General features: G+C 44.7%; 1 protein-coding gene across 2 annotated transcripts in view; it reads left to right on the top strand.

The window, feature by feature from the left end:
• The window catches only part of AKR1B10 (aldo-keto reductase family 1 member B10), a 50,841-nt gene that overhangs the window by 23,297 nt on the left and 7,210 nt on the right, over positions 1-20,334 (top strand). Inside the window, exons 1-4 of one of the 2 annotated variants that reach the window (XM_033193012.1) lie at positions 13,281-13,415; positions 16,017-16,184; positions 17,277-17,393; positions 18,338-18,415. The exons of the other annotated variant lie outside the window; for it this stretch is intronic. Of the exons in view, the coding sequence (XP_033048903.1) occupies positions 13,350-13,415; positions 16,017-16,184; positions 17,277-17,393; positions 18,338-18,415 (429 nt within the window). The 5' untranslated portion in view covers positions 13,281-13,349. Of the gene's footprint in view, positions 1-13,280; positions 13,416-16,016; positions 16,185-17,276; positions 17,394-18,337; positions 18,416-20,334 lie in introns of those variants that run through there. 2 annotated transcript variants of the gene reach the window in all.

The raw sequence follows: 20,334 nt of genomic DNA, 5'->3' as shown, positions 1-20,334 counted from the left end.
ACCATCCTCTACAACTAAACCAAAGCTGCCATTATGGGGAGAGAATCTAAGGTATACACTACAGACGTGTGTTAAATAACTCTTTTGATAATGTAGGGAACTTGCCTTATGAAGAGAAAGGAAGGGGAGTAACCACAGAGCGGAAGATGGTAAGGTCGGTGTGGAAAAGGAAGGGAGCTTGTCGTGGGAAGTAGGGAGGCAAGGGGTGAGGCTCTTATGTTTCAAGTGTTCTCTCCACTCATTGTCTAAGAGAGGGCTGGAAACACGGGTAGCAACTACCACGGAGATTGTGGAATCACTGTGACTGTCCTGCCGGGCCCAGGTAGTCCAGAGGGCTAGACTTCCCGTGTTGTATTGAAGTGAGATCTGGCAAATGCTGACCAGATGATGCCAAACTATGCCCGGGACCTAAAGGGATTTGGATCTCCCAGCCAGACCCCTTAAAGCCTGACTGTCCAGGGCTGCTCCAGTCATTTCAACAACCTTGCAACAACTCTGCATTTTACATGATTACAAGTTTGGACCCAGCTGGGACCAGTGGTTCACACCTGTAATACCAGCAGTATGGGAGGCTGAGGCAGGAGGTTCGCTTGAGGCCCGGAATTCGAGACTAGCTTGGGCAACATAATGAGACTGTTGCTATATGAAATATTATTTAAAAATGTGGAGCCTGCTTATTGCATTATTGTGATTTTAACTGTACATTATAGTTAAGAATGTACAGATGAAAGAGGTTTCTGTAGAAAATATTTTTCAGTAAAATTTGAAAGAACCCTGAAGAGTGAAGATTGTTGGAAATAATTTTTTTTTTTTTGCTTTAATGAACGTGCAAGACTATAGCAATGTAAACTGTGAACAGACAATTATGCAAAAATATGTCAGCGGCGTCGCTCACGCCTGTAATCCCAGCACTTTGGGAGGTTGAGGAGGGTGGATCATTTGAGGTCATCATGGCGGAACCTGGCCATGATGGCGAAACCTGGTCTCTAACAAAACTACAGAACTGATCTAGGAATGGTGGCACACCCCTGTTTTCCCACTCAGGAGACTGAGGCATGAGAAATGCTTGAACCCAGGAGGCGAAGGTTGCAGTGAGCCAAAACAGTGCCACCGCACTCCTGCCTGCGTGACAGAGTTAAATTCCATCTCAAAACAAAAACACACAAACAAACAAACAAACAAAAAATAGGAAATAAACAGACTTGGACAAAACCATTTGGCAATTTTCTTATAATCAATAGAGCTTATTCATATCAATAAGAGAAATCTAAGATGCCCAAAAGAAATTTGTTACATAAAAATTGACCATTAAATGACGTGAAAAATTGTACAGACTAGTAATAAAAATGCAAATAAAATAAGCCTTTTTCACTTCAAACCAACAAAACTTAGAAATAAAAGGAAAACCTATTTAGAAAGATTTGAATATTAACAGAGTTTTTTCTATGTTGTTTGGCAACAAGTTTATTTTTATTACACTTTTACATAATTTTCAAAATTTCCACAATAAGAAATGAACTTTTACATTCTAGAAAGGCGTTAAGGATTTAAAAAGGAACAAATTTAACTCAATTAGTTATTTTATACATCCACTGGGAAAACCAAATGAAAAAGACACTTTTATTTCAAATTATTCTCATTTAACAAGTCTTTCGATTTTTGAAAATACGTATTCTGGATGTAAAAAGCAATGGAATTTGATTATATTTAATTTTAAATTCTACCTAATTCCTTTGTTTTTCCTCATTTGTTGTCAGCGTTTTCCCAGAAACTTCATGAAAGTTTTGCACCCTTAAAATCTTAGAGTGTTGCCTTCCAGCACTTTTGTTGGTTCAAAAATGTCAACTCCCAGATAAGTTAGGGAGAGTTGGTGGGGACCAAGAGGACCTTGACCATTACTGAAAAATTACACAGGAGAGGTACTTGCGCCTCAGGGTTTTGCCCTTGCTATTCTCACTGCCCGGGATGCTCTGCCCTCAGGTATTAGAATAATTCTCTGACTTGTATTTTTAATTTCCTTGCTGATTTATTGTCTTCTCAGAGAGGCCCTTCTTCATCATCCTATTTAAAATTAACCCATCTCCTCTGATATTTCCTCTTGGCCTTCTGTGTTTTCTTCTTCTGCATAGAATGTGTTTATCAATATGTTATATATTTTATATATTTGCCGTTTGCTTGTTTACCCTGTTTCTACCCACTGGAATGTAAGCTCTATGAGAGAAGGGATTTCTGCATTTTGTTAATTATTATATTCCCCTGCCTCAATAATATCTGGTGAATAAATGGATAGATGGAATGTGTGGAACAATGGATGGACGAATGGATGGATGGATGGAGGGAGGCATGGATGGATGGATGGAAATAGGGAAGGAAGGATGGAAGGATGAATGGAATGAAGGGTGGAAGGATACATGGATTGGGCTTCGATGAAGGATGGATGGATGAATGGATGGATGGATGAATGGATGTGTGGGATATGATGAGGTTTCTCTTCAAATAATGTGATCAATCTTTTATTCTCTAATTCATAGCAACCCCTCCACCTTTTTTCCTTTTTCAACTTTTTCCCTTTTTGCCTTTGTTAGATGCCCAGGCATGCCACAGTACCAGGCGTTATCAGTAGCAGCTCACATTCCATTCCTTATTTGGAAGGAGGACTAAGTTTTGAGCTCTTTACAGACACTCCTTCCCCTTTATTCTCTTTTTTTTTTTACATGCTCACCTGATCTTAAGAAATCAAATGTTTAGTCAGCCGGGATAAGTTTAAATTGTACAACCCGACCCTGGCCAATGGAGGAAGGGTACAGGGGCAGTACTTGCGTCAGGAATAAAGGCTCTCGTGCCCTTTTGTTCATGTGTGCTCTCATGGCGACTGGCCAAGGAGGCACCCCTCGGCGCAGAAGTAAAATTGCTTTGCTAAGAATCCTTTGTTCAAGTGTTCAATTTCCTTAAGATTTTGAGCGTTACTCCTAACAGTTCTGGCGCCCAACTTTGGGGCTTGAACATTCTCCTTTGGGAGGGAGGCCTACAGTCACCCCACCCAAAGGGGATGCATCCTACTGTCTAGTTACCACACCCCTAGCATGAGGGAGCTCACGGTCCACCTGTTGTAAGGAATAAATCTGGATTCTCAGCAAAGCGGGTAGGAGAGCCTTGCAAGACCGAATCAATAAGAGGAGCAGGTAATTCTTGTGCGTGGAATAAGGTAGGAGACTTCGCGAAGGTGACAAAGTATTTTCTAGGTGGTCAGGATAAGTTGGAGGCTGAGAGTGTATTAAGGGAGGAGACCACCCCTCATATTGTCTTATGCCCAATTTCTGCCTCCAAAGAAAGAAGAAGTAAAAACTAAAAGGCAGAAATGAAATCCACAGGCAGACAGCCCGATGCCGCATCCTGGACCTGGTAGTTAAAGATCCACCCCTGGCTCAAGCCTGTAATCCCAGCACTTTGGGAGGCCGAGACGGGCAGATCACGAGGTCAGGAGATCGAGACCATCCTGGCTAACACAGTGAAACCCCGTCTCTACTAAAAAAATACAAAAAACTAGCCGGGCGTGGTGGCGGGCGCCTGTAGTCCCAGCTACTCGGGAGGCTGAGGCAGGAGAATGGCGTGAACCCGGGAGGCGGAGCTTGCAGTGAGCTGAGATCCGGCCACTGCACTCCAGCCTGGGCGACAGAGCGAGACTCCGTCTCAAAAAAAAAAAAAAATAAAAAAGATCCACCCCTGACCTAATTGGTTCTGTTATCTACAGATTACAGACATTGTATAGAAATGCACTGTGAAAATCCCTATCTTGTTTTGTCCCGTCCGATCTAATTACCGGTGCACACAGCCCCCAGCCACGTACCCTCTGCTTGCTCAGTCAATCACCACCCTCTCACATGTACCCCCTTAGAGTTGTGAGCCCTTAAAAGGGACAGGAATTGCTTACTTAGGGAGCTCGGATCTTGAGACAGAAGTCTTTCTGATACCCCCGGCGGAATAAACCCCTTCCTTCTTTATTTGGGTGTCTGAGGAGTTTTGTCGGCGGCTCGTCCTGCTACATTTCGAATGAGACTAAGTATGGTGGTTGTGTGGAGTGAGTGAGTCTCGTCTGTGGCCTCATGCTGCCATCTATCAACTAGAGGCAGGAACAGACAGAGCAGACAAAGAGGAAGGGGGAGGGTAGAAAATCCAAACAGGTGTGGTTGGAGCCTTTGCCCAAAGCCTCAGTCAGCCTCCAGGAAGGGGGAGGGTAGAAATCTCTAACAGGAGGGGTTGGGCCCCCTCCCATAATCCCTAAGATAGGGAACGGAAAACTAGAGAGTCTAGAGAGGATGAAATTCCTTCTGATAGCCCCTTGGGGCTTAAGCTAAAGTCTTGAAAAGATAATAAGAGAACCAAGTATAAAAAAAAAGTAGATGATAAAATATTGTTGTTTTATTTGAGTTCAAGAATCCATCCTTAAGCCTTCACTTTTCTTGCCAAAATTTAAGTCTAATGAAGAGCGGACGTGTCATCTCTTAATCGAACATGTTAATGATAAGAGCCCTGTCTCTCAGGAAAAATCGATTCCGCCCTCTGCTGGCGGCTGGGACCAGTTCTCCTTTACCCTTCAGACGCCGGAGGGAGAAAGTCAGAAGCCAACGTTTCTAAAAGGGAAAGAGACATCCTAGACAATGCCTAGACAATCCACACCTACTAACCCATGGGATCCTCTAAATCATCTTCCTTCCTTCAGTGCCCCCAATCCCCCTCCTCCTGTTGCTGTCTCAGGTCCCTCTGGCTGCGGTTTCAGGTTACTCCATATCCTTTTCAGGCCATGCTCCAGACTGTGCTGTCCCTCCAACTGAGGTTTTAGGTTACTCCCTAGCGGCTTCAGGCCACGCCCCACCAAGTTACAACTGTATTAAATCAAAAAGCAAGGAGGTAGATCACTAACTCCAAAATTTTAAAATATGAGGCTATCTTACTGGAAAAAGAGATGATTTAATATTAACTACTAATAATGCAGTTCATCCAGCAGGCTTTTTAACGGGGGATCCAAACTTAAAAGGAGAGCATGCATGTTTGAATCTAATTAATTACCATACCAAAGTTCAAGCCTACTTCGGAAAAACTCCCTTCAAGACAGGACAGCACTGATTCATAGATGGATCCTCCCAGGTGATTAAAAGAAAAAGACATAATAGGTATTCAGTGATTAACGGAGAGGCACTTAAAAAGTAAAATCAGGAAGGTGGCCTGATCATTGGTCTGCCCAAGGGTGTGAACTGTTTGCACTCAGCCAAGCTTTAGGACATTTACGAAACCAAGAAAACACTCTCTGTACTGACTATAAATATGCCTTTGGGGTGGCACACACATTTGGAAAAATTTGGATGGAGAGGGGTCTTATCAATAGTACAGGCCAGAATTTAGTTTAAATAGAACTGATGCTCCTGTCCTCAACGATCTCCAACTGCCAGAAGGGACAGCTATTGTACATGTCCCAGGGCACCAAAAGGACTTGCCTTTCACAAGTCGAGGAAATAATCCTGCAGATCAAATAGCAAAACAAGTTGCTATTTCTTCCATTTAACTCCATGCCTTCCTTCTCCTACTGCAACCCCCGTTTTCTCTTCCATTGAAAAAAAGAAGTTGATAAGAATAGGAGCTAAAGAAAACTCAGAAAGGAAATGGATATTATCAGATCAAAGGGGAATGTTGTCAAAACCTCTCATGAGGGAAGTCTGTCTCAATTATGTCAAGGGACCCACTGGGGACCCCAAGCAATGTGCGATGCAGTTCTCCGGGTTTTTGTGTGTATAGGAATTTACACCCTGAACAAACAAGTTATAGATAGTGGCTTAATATGTAAAAAAAACTAATAAGCAGGTTCTAAGTAAATGGCCCTTTGGAGGAAGAAATCTGGGGCTGAGACCATTTCAAAGTGTTCAGATTGATTACACTGAAATGCTTCCAATTGGTCGGTACACTTATTAGTAATAATAGACCACTGTACCCACTGGGAGAGGCAATCCCCTTCTCACGTGCAACTGCCAGCAATGTAGTTAAAGCATTAAGTGAAAACATCACACTCAGATTTGGACTAATAGAAAATATTGATTCAGATAATGGAACTCATTTCACTGTGCATGTCATTAAGAAGTGAGCCCAGGCACTAGATATGCATTGGGAATACCATACCCCTTGGCATTCATCTTCCTCAGGAAGACTAGAGTGGATGAATCAGACTCTAAAAAACCACTTAAGTTAGCTTTAGAAACTTGATTGCCATGGACTAAATGTCTTTCTATTGCTTTGTTAAGAATCCAGGCTGCCCCTTGGAGAGATATTGGCCTGTCACCTTATGAAATGCTCTGTGGAATTCCCTACTTACACTGTCCTACTGACATCCCTATGTTTGAAACAAAGGATCAGTTCCTCAAAAATTATATGCTTGTTCTATCCTCTACCTGCTCTTTCCTTAAGACTGAAGGTCTCCTAGTACAGGCGTCGCCCCTGGAGTTTCCAGAACATCAGCATCGGCCTGGAGACCACGTTCTCATCCAAGGGTAGAAGGAAAGGAAGCTTGAACCAGCCTGGGAAGGACCCTACCTAGTGCTCCTAACTACTGAGATTGCAGTCCGGACAGCAGAAAGAGGATGGACTCATCACACCCGAGTCAAGAAGGCACCACCACCTCCAGAGTCATGAACTGTCCCTCCAGGGCTGACCCCCGCCAAATTAACTCTAACAAGAGCTTAATAATCACTTGTTTATTCTCTTTTCTTTTTTTTCAACAGAAGGTCATCTTGTCATCAGTGTAACTCAGGCTAGTCATTTTTTAACGCTTCTGTTCGATGCCTATTCAGTCATCCATGTGGAGAGAAGCAGGTTCAAAGGAAGCTATCCCATGTTGATAAGTGTCTATGTCCATACCACAAAAAATCAAGCAAGTGTAAGTATGGAGATCAAAAAGTCCCTGTGGTGACTGGGCAGATGTTTGGTGGACTACTAAGTACAAAGGGTGGACAGCCAAGCCCCCAGCTTCAAACAAGTTATGAGGACTGAAACAAAAAACTCCAATTAGTCCGTGGTCCCACCCCACTAAATTGTAAGCCATTACACTGTAACCCCTTGTGGCTGATTATAAATAATCCCCAGACCATGGCCAACAGCCATCTATATTCGAACAGTATGGGTTAGGAGCAGACGTTGAAGGACAGATTCATTTCTTAGAGAAATGGATGTGAGAAGGAAATATGACACTACTCCTCATTCATTTTTCTTCTACAAAATAATTTTCTCTCAATTTTTTATGTATTTATTTTTAACAAAGTAAAGCGTCTTATGGACATGTATTCATCAGATTTAAAAATGAGAGTTTCTTAAAGGTGCAAAACCAGGAATAGATTGGTAAGTTCATGAAGCTAGAAAGGAGCTAATCAAAGTTCTTATTAAACCTTCTGGGGTTGATTTAGAATAGCCAAAATTCGGCCAGGTGAGGTGGCTCACACCTGTAATCTGAGCACTTTGGGAGGCCAAGGCAGGCAGATCGCAAGGTCAGCAGATTGAGACCATCCTGGCCAACATGGTGATACCTCGTCTCTAATAAAATACAATAATTAGCTGAGTGTGGTGGTGTGCACCTGTAGTCCTAGCTACTCAGGAGGCTGAGGCAGGAGAATCACTTGAACCCGGGAGGCAGAGGTTGTAGTGAGCTGAGATTGTGCGACGGCACTCCAGCCTGGGTGACAGAGAGAGACTCTACCTTTAAAAAAAGAAATTAGCCAAAATTCCCTGTAACCAATCCTCTCAAGAGGTGGAATCTATTCCCTTACTCCTTGGCCCTGTTCTGGCCTTGAGACTTGCTTTGATCCATAGAAGGTGACAGGTGACTCTGCACACATTCCGAGAGTAGGCCTCCTACGATGCTGCTACCTATGAACAAGTCCAAGTTAGCCTCATGGAAAACGAAAAACATGTGAAGAAGGGTCCCTGCCTTCCCTGACATCCCAGTCCACCCCAGTGAAGCCCACAGAGGTGAGGAAACCAAGCTGACAGCACTGTGGTTCTGAGACTGGCTTATCAGCTGCTTCCTGCCCAAACTGCCAGCCCACAAAATCACCAGCAAATAAATGGTTGTTGTTATAACCAGTTGGTTTGTTACACGAAAACAGCTAATCGATATACCTTCTTAATCTCAGTTATCTAAAAAAGATCTCCCTCCTCACCGAATCATAGTTAAGTGGTTATCGAAGGAATATTATCATGAATAATACACATTTCTTTTTTCTGTGCATCATGTAAAAATGGTCAGAATCAAAATGGAGTCACTAATGTTAAAAAGCAAACAACAAATACAGCTCGGAAGGCATGAAAGGAGGGTTCTAATGGTTGTACAACTGAAAACCAAAATTACCATGAAAGACTGCAAAAACCACAACCTTGAACAAAGGCCATTGCAACTAAATAAAAAACATACTCTGCAAGGACCGCTGAACAACTGCCTGTCCAACCTCAGACTAACACTTGCATGATTGATCTTTGTAGCCAAGGCTAATTATTTCAAAGCAATTAGATAATCCTCATTTTTCCCCTGAAAACTTTTTGTCTTCCTTTATTTCCCCAAATATACACATAGTTTCCTCTGGCATGCGTATTCCCATTGCAGTGCTCTATTCCCAGAGAAATATTTTTCTTTTAGGGACCCTCTCTCTGTTATTTAGCTTGACGGTCACTAAGGATTTACTATTTCAACAATACTAGCCCTGCATGTCATCCAGTATACACTGGGAAAATAAGGTGCCCCATGTGCAGATCCAGGAGACTTTGTGGCCACCAGATGATGAGGCATGTGTGTATTTATTTATCTGTTTTTGAGACAGAGTCTCTCTCTGTCGCCCAGGCTGGAGTGCATGGCAGGATCTTGGCTCACTGCAATCTCTCCCTCCCAGATTCAAGTGATTCTCAGGCCTCCCAAGCAGCTGGGACTACAGGTATGTGCCAGCATGCCTGGCTAATTTTTGGATTTTTAGCAGAGACAGGGTTTCACCATGTTGGTCAGGCTGGTCTCCAACTCCTGAGCTCAAGTGATCCACCTTCCTCAGCCTCCCAAAGTGCTGGGATTACAGGCATGAGCCACCATGCCCAGCCCATGCATGTATTATTAATGTTGAAGTAGATAATTTAACAAACATCAATGAAATTTAAGATATTTCACTCATAGGTGCAAAATATCATGCCAATTGCCCTCTAAGAGCTGTCATAAGCCACAGCCTAGAGATTCAAGTCCATTTCAATTTTCAAGCAAACCCACCTCATAAACAAGAACGCGAAAAAACACAAAAACCCACTACCCGCAAGCCGAAGCTGATGCTGTGACGTGGCCCTGGCCTGTCATGGTGTGTCACAGCATGGCCCAGGTCTGTATCATGTTCCCTAGATTGCTGTCTACCAACTAGTTATAGCTGACTCTAATCAGCTCAGGATTTGACCATCTCTGCACTGAATCTGGAATTGCTACTTTTTTTTTTTTTTTTTTAATTTTTTTTTGAGACGGAGTCTCGCTCTGTCGCCCAGGCTGGAGGGCAGTGGCCGGATCTCAGCTCACGGCAAGCTCCGCCTCCCGGGTTCACGCCATTCTCCTGCCTCAGCCTCCCGAGCAGCTGGGACTACAGGCACCCGCCACCTCGCCCGGCTAGTTTTTTGTATTTTTTAGTAGAGACGGGGTTTCGCCGTGTTAGCCAGGATGGTCTCGATCTCCTGACCTCGTGATCCGCCCGTCTCGGCCTCCCAAAGTGCTGGGATTACAGGCTTGAGCCACCGCGCCCGGCCGGAATTGCTACTTTTAAAATGGAAACACTGCTTCTCACCTCTCCTCCCTAGACTCCATTTCACAGAGGAAACCATCACAGGGAAAGAAAATCCTTGTTTTTTCTTCCTTCTTTGCTTTGCTTAATCTCTTTCTTTCTTTCTCCCCTTCTTTCTTTTTCAGACAGGGTCTCACTCTGTTGCCCAGGCTGGAGTGCAGTGGCATGATCTCGGCTCACTGCAACCTCCCCCTCCCAGGTTCAAGCAATTCTCCTGTCTCAGCGTCCCAAGTAGCTGGGATTACAGACATGGCCACTGCATCTGGAGTTGGTTCCTTCCGGTAGGTTCGTGATCTCGCTAACTTCAAGAATGGAGCCACACATCTTTGCAGTGAGTGTTACAGCTCTTAAAGATGGCACAGATCCAAAGAGTCAGCAGCAGCAAGATTTATTTTGAAGAGCAAAAGAACAAAGTTTCCATAGCATATAAGGGTACCCAAGTGGGTTGCCTCTGCAGGCTGGGATGGCCAGCTTTAATTCCCTTAATTTTCCCTGACCACTTCCTGCTGATTGGTCCATTTTACAGAGTGCTGATTGGTCCATTTTACAAACCTCTAGCTAGCCACAGAGCACTGACTGGTGCATTTTACCATCCTAGCTACAGAGTGCTGATTGGTGCATTTTACAATCCTCTTGTAAGACAGAAAAGATCTCCAAGTCCCCACCCAACCAAGAAGTCCACCTGACTTCACCTCTCACCACCATGGCCAGCTAATTTTTGTATTTTTCGTAGAGATGGGGTTTCATCATGTTGGCCAGGCTTCTTTCTTACTCTTTCTTCTTTCTTACTCTTTCTTCTTTCTTTCTTTTCTTTCTTTCTCTCTCTCTCTCTTTCTTTCTTTCTTTTTTCTTTCTTTCTCTCTCTCGCTCTCTTTCTCTTCTTTCTTTTCTTTCTTTCTCCTTCCTGCCTGCCTGCCTGCCATTCTGCCTTCCTGCCCTCCTGCCTTCCTCCCTTCCTTTACTCTCCTTCTTTTTCTTTATCTTTTCTCTCTTCTTTACTCTTCCGTCATTCCTTCCCTCCCTCCCCTCACTCTTCTTTCCTTCCTTTCTCTCTCCCTCACTACTTTCCAACTTTGGGCTGTTTTGAATTTCTTGACTCATCATGAACAAACAAAAGTGCCGATGATACTCTTATGTAAGAGAACTTTACACAAGGTTGCCATGTGTAATAATTCATTCACACAATCGTCAATCTCACAAAAGCCTGGAAGGGATTACCTGTTTGGATAGGGCAGGGAAGCTACTGTGGCCAGGCTCCAGCTCTTCCCACAGCGGTTAGCACCAGCCTTCTTAAGCAGGATGTGGCCAGGCGCAGAAGCTCATGCCCGTAATCCCAGCACTTTGGAAGGCCGAGGTGGGCGGATCACCCGAGGTCAGGAGTTTGAAACCAGTCTGTCTCTACTAAAAATACAAAAGTTAGACTGGAGTGATGGTGAGCGCCTGTAATCCCAGCTATTCGGGAGGAGAGTTGCTTGAACCCGGGAGATGGAGGTAGCAGTGAGCCGAGATCGCACCACTGCACTCCAGCCTGGGAGTCAGAGCAAGACTCCCTCTCAAAAACAAACAAACAAAAAGCAGTGACTGGTGAAGCCAGCTGGACTTCCTGGTCGAGTGGGGACTTGGAGAACATTTCTCCCTAGCTAGCAGATAGTAAATGCACCAATCAGCACTCTGTAAGAACGCACCAATCTTTCATCCCATCTCATCCCATCTTTCAGGCACTCTCTTGAATGGTTCCTAATAGATACAAAACGGTTTTTTTCTCCAATGGGAAAACAGAACACAGAGAGCCACTCAGTTTGCTCCCAACACCCCTTTCCAGACACTCACTGGATTTACCTTGGCAAGTCCTCTAGGAATATGGGAAAATGAAAACAACAAACTCACACACCTTTTTAACATACACACCGTGTTCTGACTACCCAGCAAGGCATATTCTTCTTCTGTGTAATGTCAACCTATATCTGCCTCCACACTAAGTGGACAGGCACCTGCACCTTAGTCTTCCTAAGTCCCAACATTAACATTGCCCCAGGAAATCAGACCCTATCAGTGCCCCTCAAAACTCAAGTCTGTCAGCACAGAGCCATACAACTAATACCCCTACATAATAGGGTTAGGAACGGCCACTGCTACAGGAACCAGAATAGCCAGTTTATCTACTTCATTATCCTACTACCACACATCTCAAAGGATTTCTCAGACAGTTTGCAAGAAATAATTAAATCTATCCTTACTCTACAATCCCAAATAGACTATTTGGCAGCAGTGACTCTCCAAAACCGCCGAGACCTTGACCTCCTCACTGCTGAGAAAGGAGGGTTCTGCACATTTTTAGGGGAAGAGTATTGTTTTTACACTAACCAGTCAGGGATAATACGACATGCCACTCAACGTTTACAGGAAAAGGCTTCTGAAATCAGACAGTGTCTTTCTAACTCTTATGCCAACCTCTGGAGTTGGGCAACATGGCTTCTCCCCTTTCTAGGCCCGTGACAACCATCTTGCTATTACTCACCTTTGGGCCCTGTATTTTTAACCTCCTTGTAAATGTGTTTCCTCTAGGATTGAGACCATCAAGCTACAGATGGTCTTACAAATGGAACTCCAAGTGTGCTCGACTAAAAACTTGTACTGAGGACCCTTGGACTGACCCGCTGGCCCTTTGACTGGCCTAAAGAGTTCCCCTCTGAAGGACACTACAACTGCAGGGCCCCTTGTTCACCCCTATCCAGCAAGAAGTGTCTAGAGTGGACATCGCCCAATTCCCAATAGCAGTTAGGATGTCCTGTTTAGAGGGAGGATTGAGAGGTGAAGCCAGCTGGACTTCCTGGGGCGATTGGGGACTTGGAGAACTTTTCTGTCTAGTTAAAGGATTGTAAATGCATCAATCAGCACTCTGTGTCTAGCTAAAGGATTGTAAATGCATCAATCAGCACTCTGTGTCTAGCTAAAGGATTGTAAATGCATCAATCAGCACTCTATAAAAATGTACAAATCAGCGCTGTTGTCCACCTAAAGGATTGTAAATGCACCAAGCACCACTCTGTAAAATGGACCAATCAGCACTCTGTAAAATGCACCAATCAGTGCTCTGCAAAATGGACCGATCTGCAACGCATGGGCGGGGATAAATAATGGAATAAACAACCTGCTTGGGTTCCCTTCCAGCTGTGGAAGCTTTGTTCATTCCCTCTTCATAATAAATCTTGCTGCTGCTGACTGTTTGGGTCTGCACCACCTTTAACAGCTGTAACACTCGCCACGAAGCTCTGTGGCTTAATTCTTGAAGTCCGCGACACCACGAACCCACCAGAAGGGAGAAACTCCAGATACATCTGAAGGAACAAATTCTGTACACACCATCTTTAAGAGCTGTAACAATCACTGCGAAGGTCTGGGGCTTCATTCTTGAAGTCAGTGAGACCAAGAACTCACCAGAAGCAACCAACTCTGGACACAGCAGGAGGTGAGACTTCTACCTGCTCACTCAGAATCATTTCTGCACCAACCATGGCCGCCTTTGTGAAGCTCAGTACCAAAGCCAAGATGCCCATTGTGGGCCTGGGCACATGGCAGGTAAATATGCAAATCTTTGCACACCCTTCTTCTCTGCAGGGGTGTTTGGGTGTTTTCTCTTTCTGCATTCAGCCAGGAAAGGCTGGAGGTCGGACAGGGGTTTGGAGAGGTGAGATTCAGTCCTGGAGCCAGGACTCCGATTGCTTTCTTTTCTCAGAGCTATTCAGACTGCAAAGCTCCAAGGCTGGCTTTCCCAGCAGTGCTGAGAGCTTCTCTAGCAAGTATCAAAGTTTAAGCAGCTGTTGGACTTAAAATTGTTTTCCAGGGCAGTTTCTTCTGTCTCTCTAGGACACTTAATTGGGCTCAACGTTTCCCCACTTGGCTGTGGGTTTGTTGTGGGCCGGGTGGTTGCAGAGAGGATGCAGAGCCCCAAGTCCTTGGCACCCCTTTGCAGATCACGTTGTGGGACTTGGGCTAGCAGAATCCATATGACCTGGGAGCTTGTTAGAAATGGAGAACTGGCCAGGTGTGGTGGCTCATGCCTGTAATCCCAACACTTTGGGAGACCCAGACGGGAGGATTGCTTAGCCCAGGAGTTGGAGACCAGCCTGGGCAACATAGCAAGACTCTATTTCTACAGAGAATCAATAAATTAACTGGGCATGGTGGCATGCAGCTGTAGTCTCAGCCACTTGGCAGGCTGAGGTGGAGACTGAGTGTTGAGTCTGAGAGGTCAAGGCTGCAGTGAGCAGTGATGGTGCCACTGCCCTCCAGTCTGGGCAACAGAGTGAGATCCTGTGTAAAAGAAAGAAAGTGAAAAATGCAGAGTCTCGGGCTCCACCCCAGACTCCCTAATGGGTATCTCCCGTTTAACAAGGTCCCCAGGTGGTTGCTGTACACATTGAAATCTGCAGCATGCTGAGACTGCCGAGAGCCTGGGCTGGGAGTCCTGAGCTCCACCGGGCTGTGTTAATGTCAGCTGGCAAAACATGGTAAGGCACATCCAGGACTCAGTGAGGGAGGTTCCCGAGCCTCTCTTAGGCTAAGTTTGAAATTGTTCCATCACCACCTCACTCTGCCTTCTTTGCCATTTTCATCCATGATGGCACTACCCTAACTAGCGACCAGAAGCAGTCTTTGGAATTCTTCTTCTCTCCTATCCCTCATGGCTAATGCCTGTGCTGAGTCTTCTGCCTCTGGCTCTCTTTCCTTCTGTGCACCCTGATTTTTCCCCTCTCTTGTGCCGAGCTGGAGGGTAGGACACTCTGTTGCCACACTGGGTCATTCTCAGGATACATTCTTGGTCTATCTGGGCAAACAGATCACTTCCAGCTTGATTCATGCACAGCGTCTCTTGCTTGAATAGCAAGATTTGACCAAAATCAGAGCTTCAATCCTATATAAACAGAACAAATAATCACTTCTAGAACTCCAGGGAATCTGCTCACCCTGGGTAAATTTACCAGATAGTTTCAGAATTTTGGAATTGAATGTAAGAATTATGAAGGGAGCCATCTTCGACATGTGGGGATGATAGACTAAAGGATTATGCACTTAGCGGTGGAGGTGAAGAAGGGTGTAGCATAGCGGTTGGGGGCACAGGGGTGTTTCTGGATGCCTGGTGGCAGCCGTTTCTTGTCCAGGTGGTAGGGTAGCTGTGCGTCTATGTTTTATGTACTTTTCAATGCTTGTTATATCCCAACAGAAGACGTTTAAAAAACTATTTTGTGAGAGATCAAGTTTTAAGTGCTTTTTGCCTCCATCGTTGGCTTGGCTAGTTTAGAACAAAATGTGATAATTCTATTTCCTTTCTTTTATTTCTTTCCTTTCTTTCTCCCCCCTCTCTCGTTCTCCCTCCCTCCCTCTTTTTTCTTATGGGAATGGAAAACAAACTCTATTCCTATAAGGTTTTCTATTTCTCCTTTTTTTCTGAAGGGATCCTTGTATAATGAACGGCCTCTACTGAGCCTTACTGTGTGTCAGGTGATGTGCTTAACTTAACATTCATTGCAGCTTGTCATCATCACAAAGTCCTCATAGGCTGGTGCTATTTTTCTTTTCCATTTTGCAGACAAGGTTTAGAAAGATGGAATCACCTGCTTGGGCCCACACACCCAGTAAGTGTTGGAATCCGGATTGATGCTGTAATGACCATTATCCACATCCTTATTACCGTTTGGGGATATTGCCTGAAAATCCCTCTGGGTTATTTAGAGTCAAGCTTTCATCTGGGTCTTCAGCAAGTTGCAGTGGAGCCATCTGCACTCCCCGACACACCTGAAGACATTTCAGGACTAACCTGGATGAAAGGGGAACTGACTTTAACTAGGACAGGACATAAGGAGATAATCATAAAATTAATTCACTTTCCTTCTCTTCTTTTGAAAACTTTTCTAAAGTTTGCCAGATATCCCCTGGCAAAGGAGACGCCAGTGAGGGCTTGGTTTGGAGAAACTGGGCCATGCGGGGCAGCCTGTTGAAGGCGATCTGGGGATAAGAGAATATGTTGGTTGCTGACTGTGGTGTAATTCCAGCTACTCGGGAGTTGGATGGATTGTTTGAACTTTGGAGTGTGAGGCTAGCCTGGGCAACATGGCAAGCCCCATCTCTTAAGGAAAAAAAATATATATATGTGTGATGGGCTTTTCTTTTGCCTTTCAGTCTCCTCTCGGCAAAGTGAAAGAAGCGGTGAAGGTGGCCATTGATGCAGGATATCGCCACATTGACTGTGCCTATTTCTATCAGAATGAACATGAGGTGGGTGAAACCATCCAAGAGAAGATCCAAGAGCAGGCTGTGAAGCGGGAGGACCTGTTCATCGTCAGCAAGGTGCACATGGCGCATTGGGTGGGAGGCCTTCACTTCAAGGCAGGCAGAAGTATCTGGGTCGGGTCGGCAGTGAGAACTCTGTGAGCCTTTTCTACATGTAGCCCTTTTCATCCCTGCCTTGATAACATCCGTGGACACAATTCTATCCATACTCCAAGCCGTTATTGATATTTGAACACGTCATTGCTGCGCCACCTGCCTGCGGGTTGGTTTTCCCATAGTGGGCTTGTCTCCATGGAGCCCTGCACTGCCCTGGGTCTCCCTGTTCCCTATCAGAGGGATCCACCATCTGCCCAGAGGCAGTCAGAGGCCAAGGGTGCAGGCAGGGCTTGATGTGTGGCCTCCCTGTCAGCACTGTGGTCTCAGCGACTGTGCCCCTGAGGTTCTCAGCCAGGGGGCATTTTGGAAAACAATAGGGGCATTTTTCTATTGTCACATATGGTTTTCTTTATTCAGTCTAGTAAAAGGTGAGGTACACAATGTCATAAAAATGAAGAGGGTGTTGGGTGTGAGGGGGTTGAGAATCACTGAATTTACATTATACACAACTTGCTGAAAAAACACTGTTTCTAGGTACTTGGATATTGCATACATCTGGTGGGACAAATAGACCCCACTGTGTAGCAGCCAAGTGTGGATAAAGCCCTTATAAAGTTATCATTTGGGGCCTGACAGGCTTGATAAGGGACCTATCAGATAGGTCAGATAAAGGACCATCTTTTCCCAAAGGCCTAAGAATGCTTGACATTTAAAAGCTACACGCAAGTCCTGCTCTCAGAGAGCCCACAGCTGAGGAAGAGACTGAGACAGGTAAACACATTTCAAATCTGTGGCCATATTTACTTAAATGATCTGAGAGACATATAGAGTACTAGGAGAGTTGAAAAAGTAAATTGGTTTTAACACTTAAGACATGTCATTGATGTGCTGAGCCCTGGTGATCTTCCACACTGCGTTGTGGATCTTAATCAGCTTTGTTATCAATGACCTGTGCCAGGTTAGATCAGGGTGCAAATATAAAAGCAGGAACAATGAGTATAACGTGGCCCTTCCTTTTCCCAGTATTAACAGCTCATTGCTACCCTCTTGCAGTTGTGGCCCACTTTCTTTGAGAGACCCCTTGTGAGGAAAGCCTTTGAGAAGACCCTCAAGGACCTGAAGCTGAGCTATCTGGACGTCTATCTTATTCATTGGCCACAGGGATTCAAGGTTTGAGCGACTCCCTTTCTCAGCCTCTAGTTTCTGAGCAGGTGTCAGAAAATAGTAGCTGTACCAGGGCTGGGGGTGGTGTGGACTGGAGCAGGAGACCTTGCAGTTCATAATTGGGAATGGCAGGAAGAGACCTTGGAGCAGAAAGATGCTGGCGTGGAAGGGAGGCTGAGGCCATGTGTGCTGCTGAGGTGGCCACATGCCTGCGTTTCTTGCAGTTATGTCTGAGAGAAGCCATGATTTCTGGTAGCCCAGACAAGTTGCAACAGCCCTATCACCTTTGTCTTGATTTCACGCCCCAGTGTTGCCCTCCCAGGAAATCCCTTGGGTTACACTTGCATAACTATATTCCAGGGCCTAATTATCTTCTTAAGCAAAGCACACCCCGGGAGTGGCATCTTGGAGAAAAGCCCAAGTGGGGTGATGCTGGAAGGAAGCCAGTTGTCATCGCGGCTCCCATTGCCTAGGGCTCTGCTCTACCTGCTCCTGAGGGGTGGGAGAGACAAATTTCCAGCTCTCTCCCCTCCTGACCAGCTGGAGTGATGATGGCCTGCCATCCCTTATTCCATGTCTCTTCTAGAGGCTGCAAGGATAGAAGCTGGCCAATATCTTCCCCAGAAAACCACACCCTGGAGATCTAATCCTTATCCAGTGATATTGTTGTGAAAGTTTGCCCTTGGGTGTATACAGGATCTAGGTGTATGAGCTTAATGTCCATGGTGATAACGGTGGCTTCTGGAATGTACTAACAGCAGATCTTAACGTCAATCCAGTGGTTTCTAAAATATATGGATTAATATGCTACAGTAGATATAGAGATTTTATTTAAACTCACATTCTTGTAGTATGTACTGCAGAGCCTGAAAAACTGGTATGCACATGTAGTATTTAGCAAGAGTCAGGACCCTGAAACCTTGAGTAAACTTTTCATTCTGTATTTACAGTCTGGGGGTGACATTTTACCCAAAGATGATAAAGGTAATATCATCGGTGGAAAAGCAACGTTCTTGGATGCCTGGGAGGTAGGTTCCAGCTTCCTGTAAGTGTGCTGGGAGAGAAATCTTCAGTTATCCATGAGACTTCCCATTGATATGAAAGAGGCCATGTGCCTGATGCTTTCTAATTTCATCATCGTGATTCTCTAGCTCTTCTAATATCTTCCTCATCACATTTGGCTTTTGGGTGCATCTGATACTATTTATATTTCAAGGCTAATACTGAGTCTTCAAATAAGACTGGAAATACAATGGACCCCACTTTGGGGAATACACATGCTGTTCTCAAACCAGGGTGAACCATTTGGAACAGGAGGTTTGGGCCTGGGTTTGCTCATAGCAGCTGAGTCACCTAGGGTCAGTTTTGTAACTCTTGTAGGGCTCAGTTTTCTCTTTTTTTTCTTTAAAGTCTTATAATACAAAGTACTAATGTATATCTTCAAGGGTGTGATAAAGATTAAGATGGTTTACATGCCAGGGACATTAGTCATAAAGCCCATTTAAATCATCTAACCCTATGAGACAGGGTTAACATCCCCATTTATAAATAATGTAAATAATGACATTTGAAACCTAGATTGTTTGGTGACTTGCCCAGGTCATGTCACAGTGTGTGTGGCAGAGCTGGGATTGGACCCAGACTCATCTGAATCACAAGTCCAACCACCAAAGCCATCAGCGTGGTGCTTGCCAGGCAGTGAACACACATCCAGAAATCAGGGAACCTTGTAATTCCAGCAGTTTGGGAAGCTGAGGAGGGCAGATTACGAGGTCAGAAGTTTGAGACCAGTGTTGCAGCAGAGTGAAACCCTGTCTCTATGAAAAATTCAAAAAATTAGCCAGGTGTGGTGGTGTGTGCCTGGAATCTCAGCTACTTGGATGGCTGAAGCAGGAGAATTGTGTGAACCTGGGAGGCGGAGGTTGCATTGAGCTGAGATTACACCATTGCACTCCAACCTGGGTGTCAGTGCAAGATACCTGCTTCTCAGATCAAATCATGACCTGTTTCACATCCTTCATATTCAAAGTGAATTAAGGGATGAACGTTTTCTCTGGTCATTTTTTATTATACCATTATGTCCTTTTGCAAATGCTAGTAGAGAACGAAGTGGAGGAATAAGTTATAAATAAACAGTGGCATATGACTCCAAGAGTTAACCATGTTATCTTGGCAGCTGTGTGTCTAGGGATGTATGCAGTTGTGAGCTTCTATTGTGTTTTACGAGGAAAATATATTAAGCCTCACCTTTCTGAAATGCTTAGAATTGACATGATTCAATTAAATGTAGCTTTTTCTGTGTATTGTTTATTCAAAGGCGTTAATCCACAAGCACAGCATTCTTTTTTTGAGACAGAGTCTCACTCTGTCACCCAGGCTGGAGTGCAGTGGCATGATCTTGGCTCATTGCAACCTCCCTTTACTGAATAAAAGCCATTCTCCTGTCTTAGCCTCCTGAGTAGCTGGGACTACATGTGCGTGCCACCACACCAGGCTGTTTTTTGCATTTTTAGTAGAGATGAGGTTTCACTATGTTGGCCAGGCTGGTCTCAAACTCCCAACCCCAAAGGATCCACCTGTCTTGGCCTCCCAAAGTTCTGGGATTACAGGCATGAGCCACCGCACCCACCCATTTGCAATACATTTGATCAGTTTTTCTGTCTAAGCTCCTATGATGATATTAAGTATGGCAAGTATGTCAATGTAGCCTGCGTCTCACAGTGCTATGTTTTCTGAATTAATACAAGGATGACGACTAAATACAACATTTGAAAGGCATGAAAAGATATCAGTGATCAAGGTCAGAGGCTCTGATTTGAAACGAGCAGGCTTGAATATGAAAGCATTGGATGTTTATGTAGACCCACAGCCAGTTCAGTAGAAACCTCATTGACCACTCTAAAGTAGAGGGGCGGAAAAAGTATAAAGAAGTCAAGTTCCAATACAG

This window comes from Trachypithecus francoisi, unplaced genomic scaffold, assembly GCF_009764315.1.
Source record: "Trachypithecus francoisi isolate TF-2019V2 unplaced genomic scaffold, Tfra_2.0 Lachesis_group4, whole genome shotgun sequence".
NCBI classification, from domain to species: Eukaryota; Metazoa; Chordata; class Mammalia; order Primates; family Cercopithecidae; genus Trachypithecus; species Trachypithecus francoisi.
This window is presented reverse-complemented; position numbering and strand designations above follow the sequence as displayed.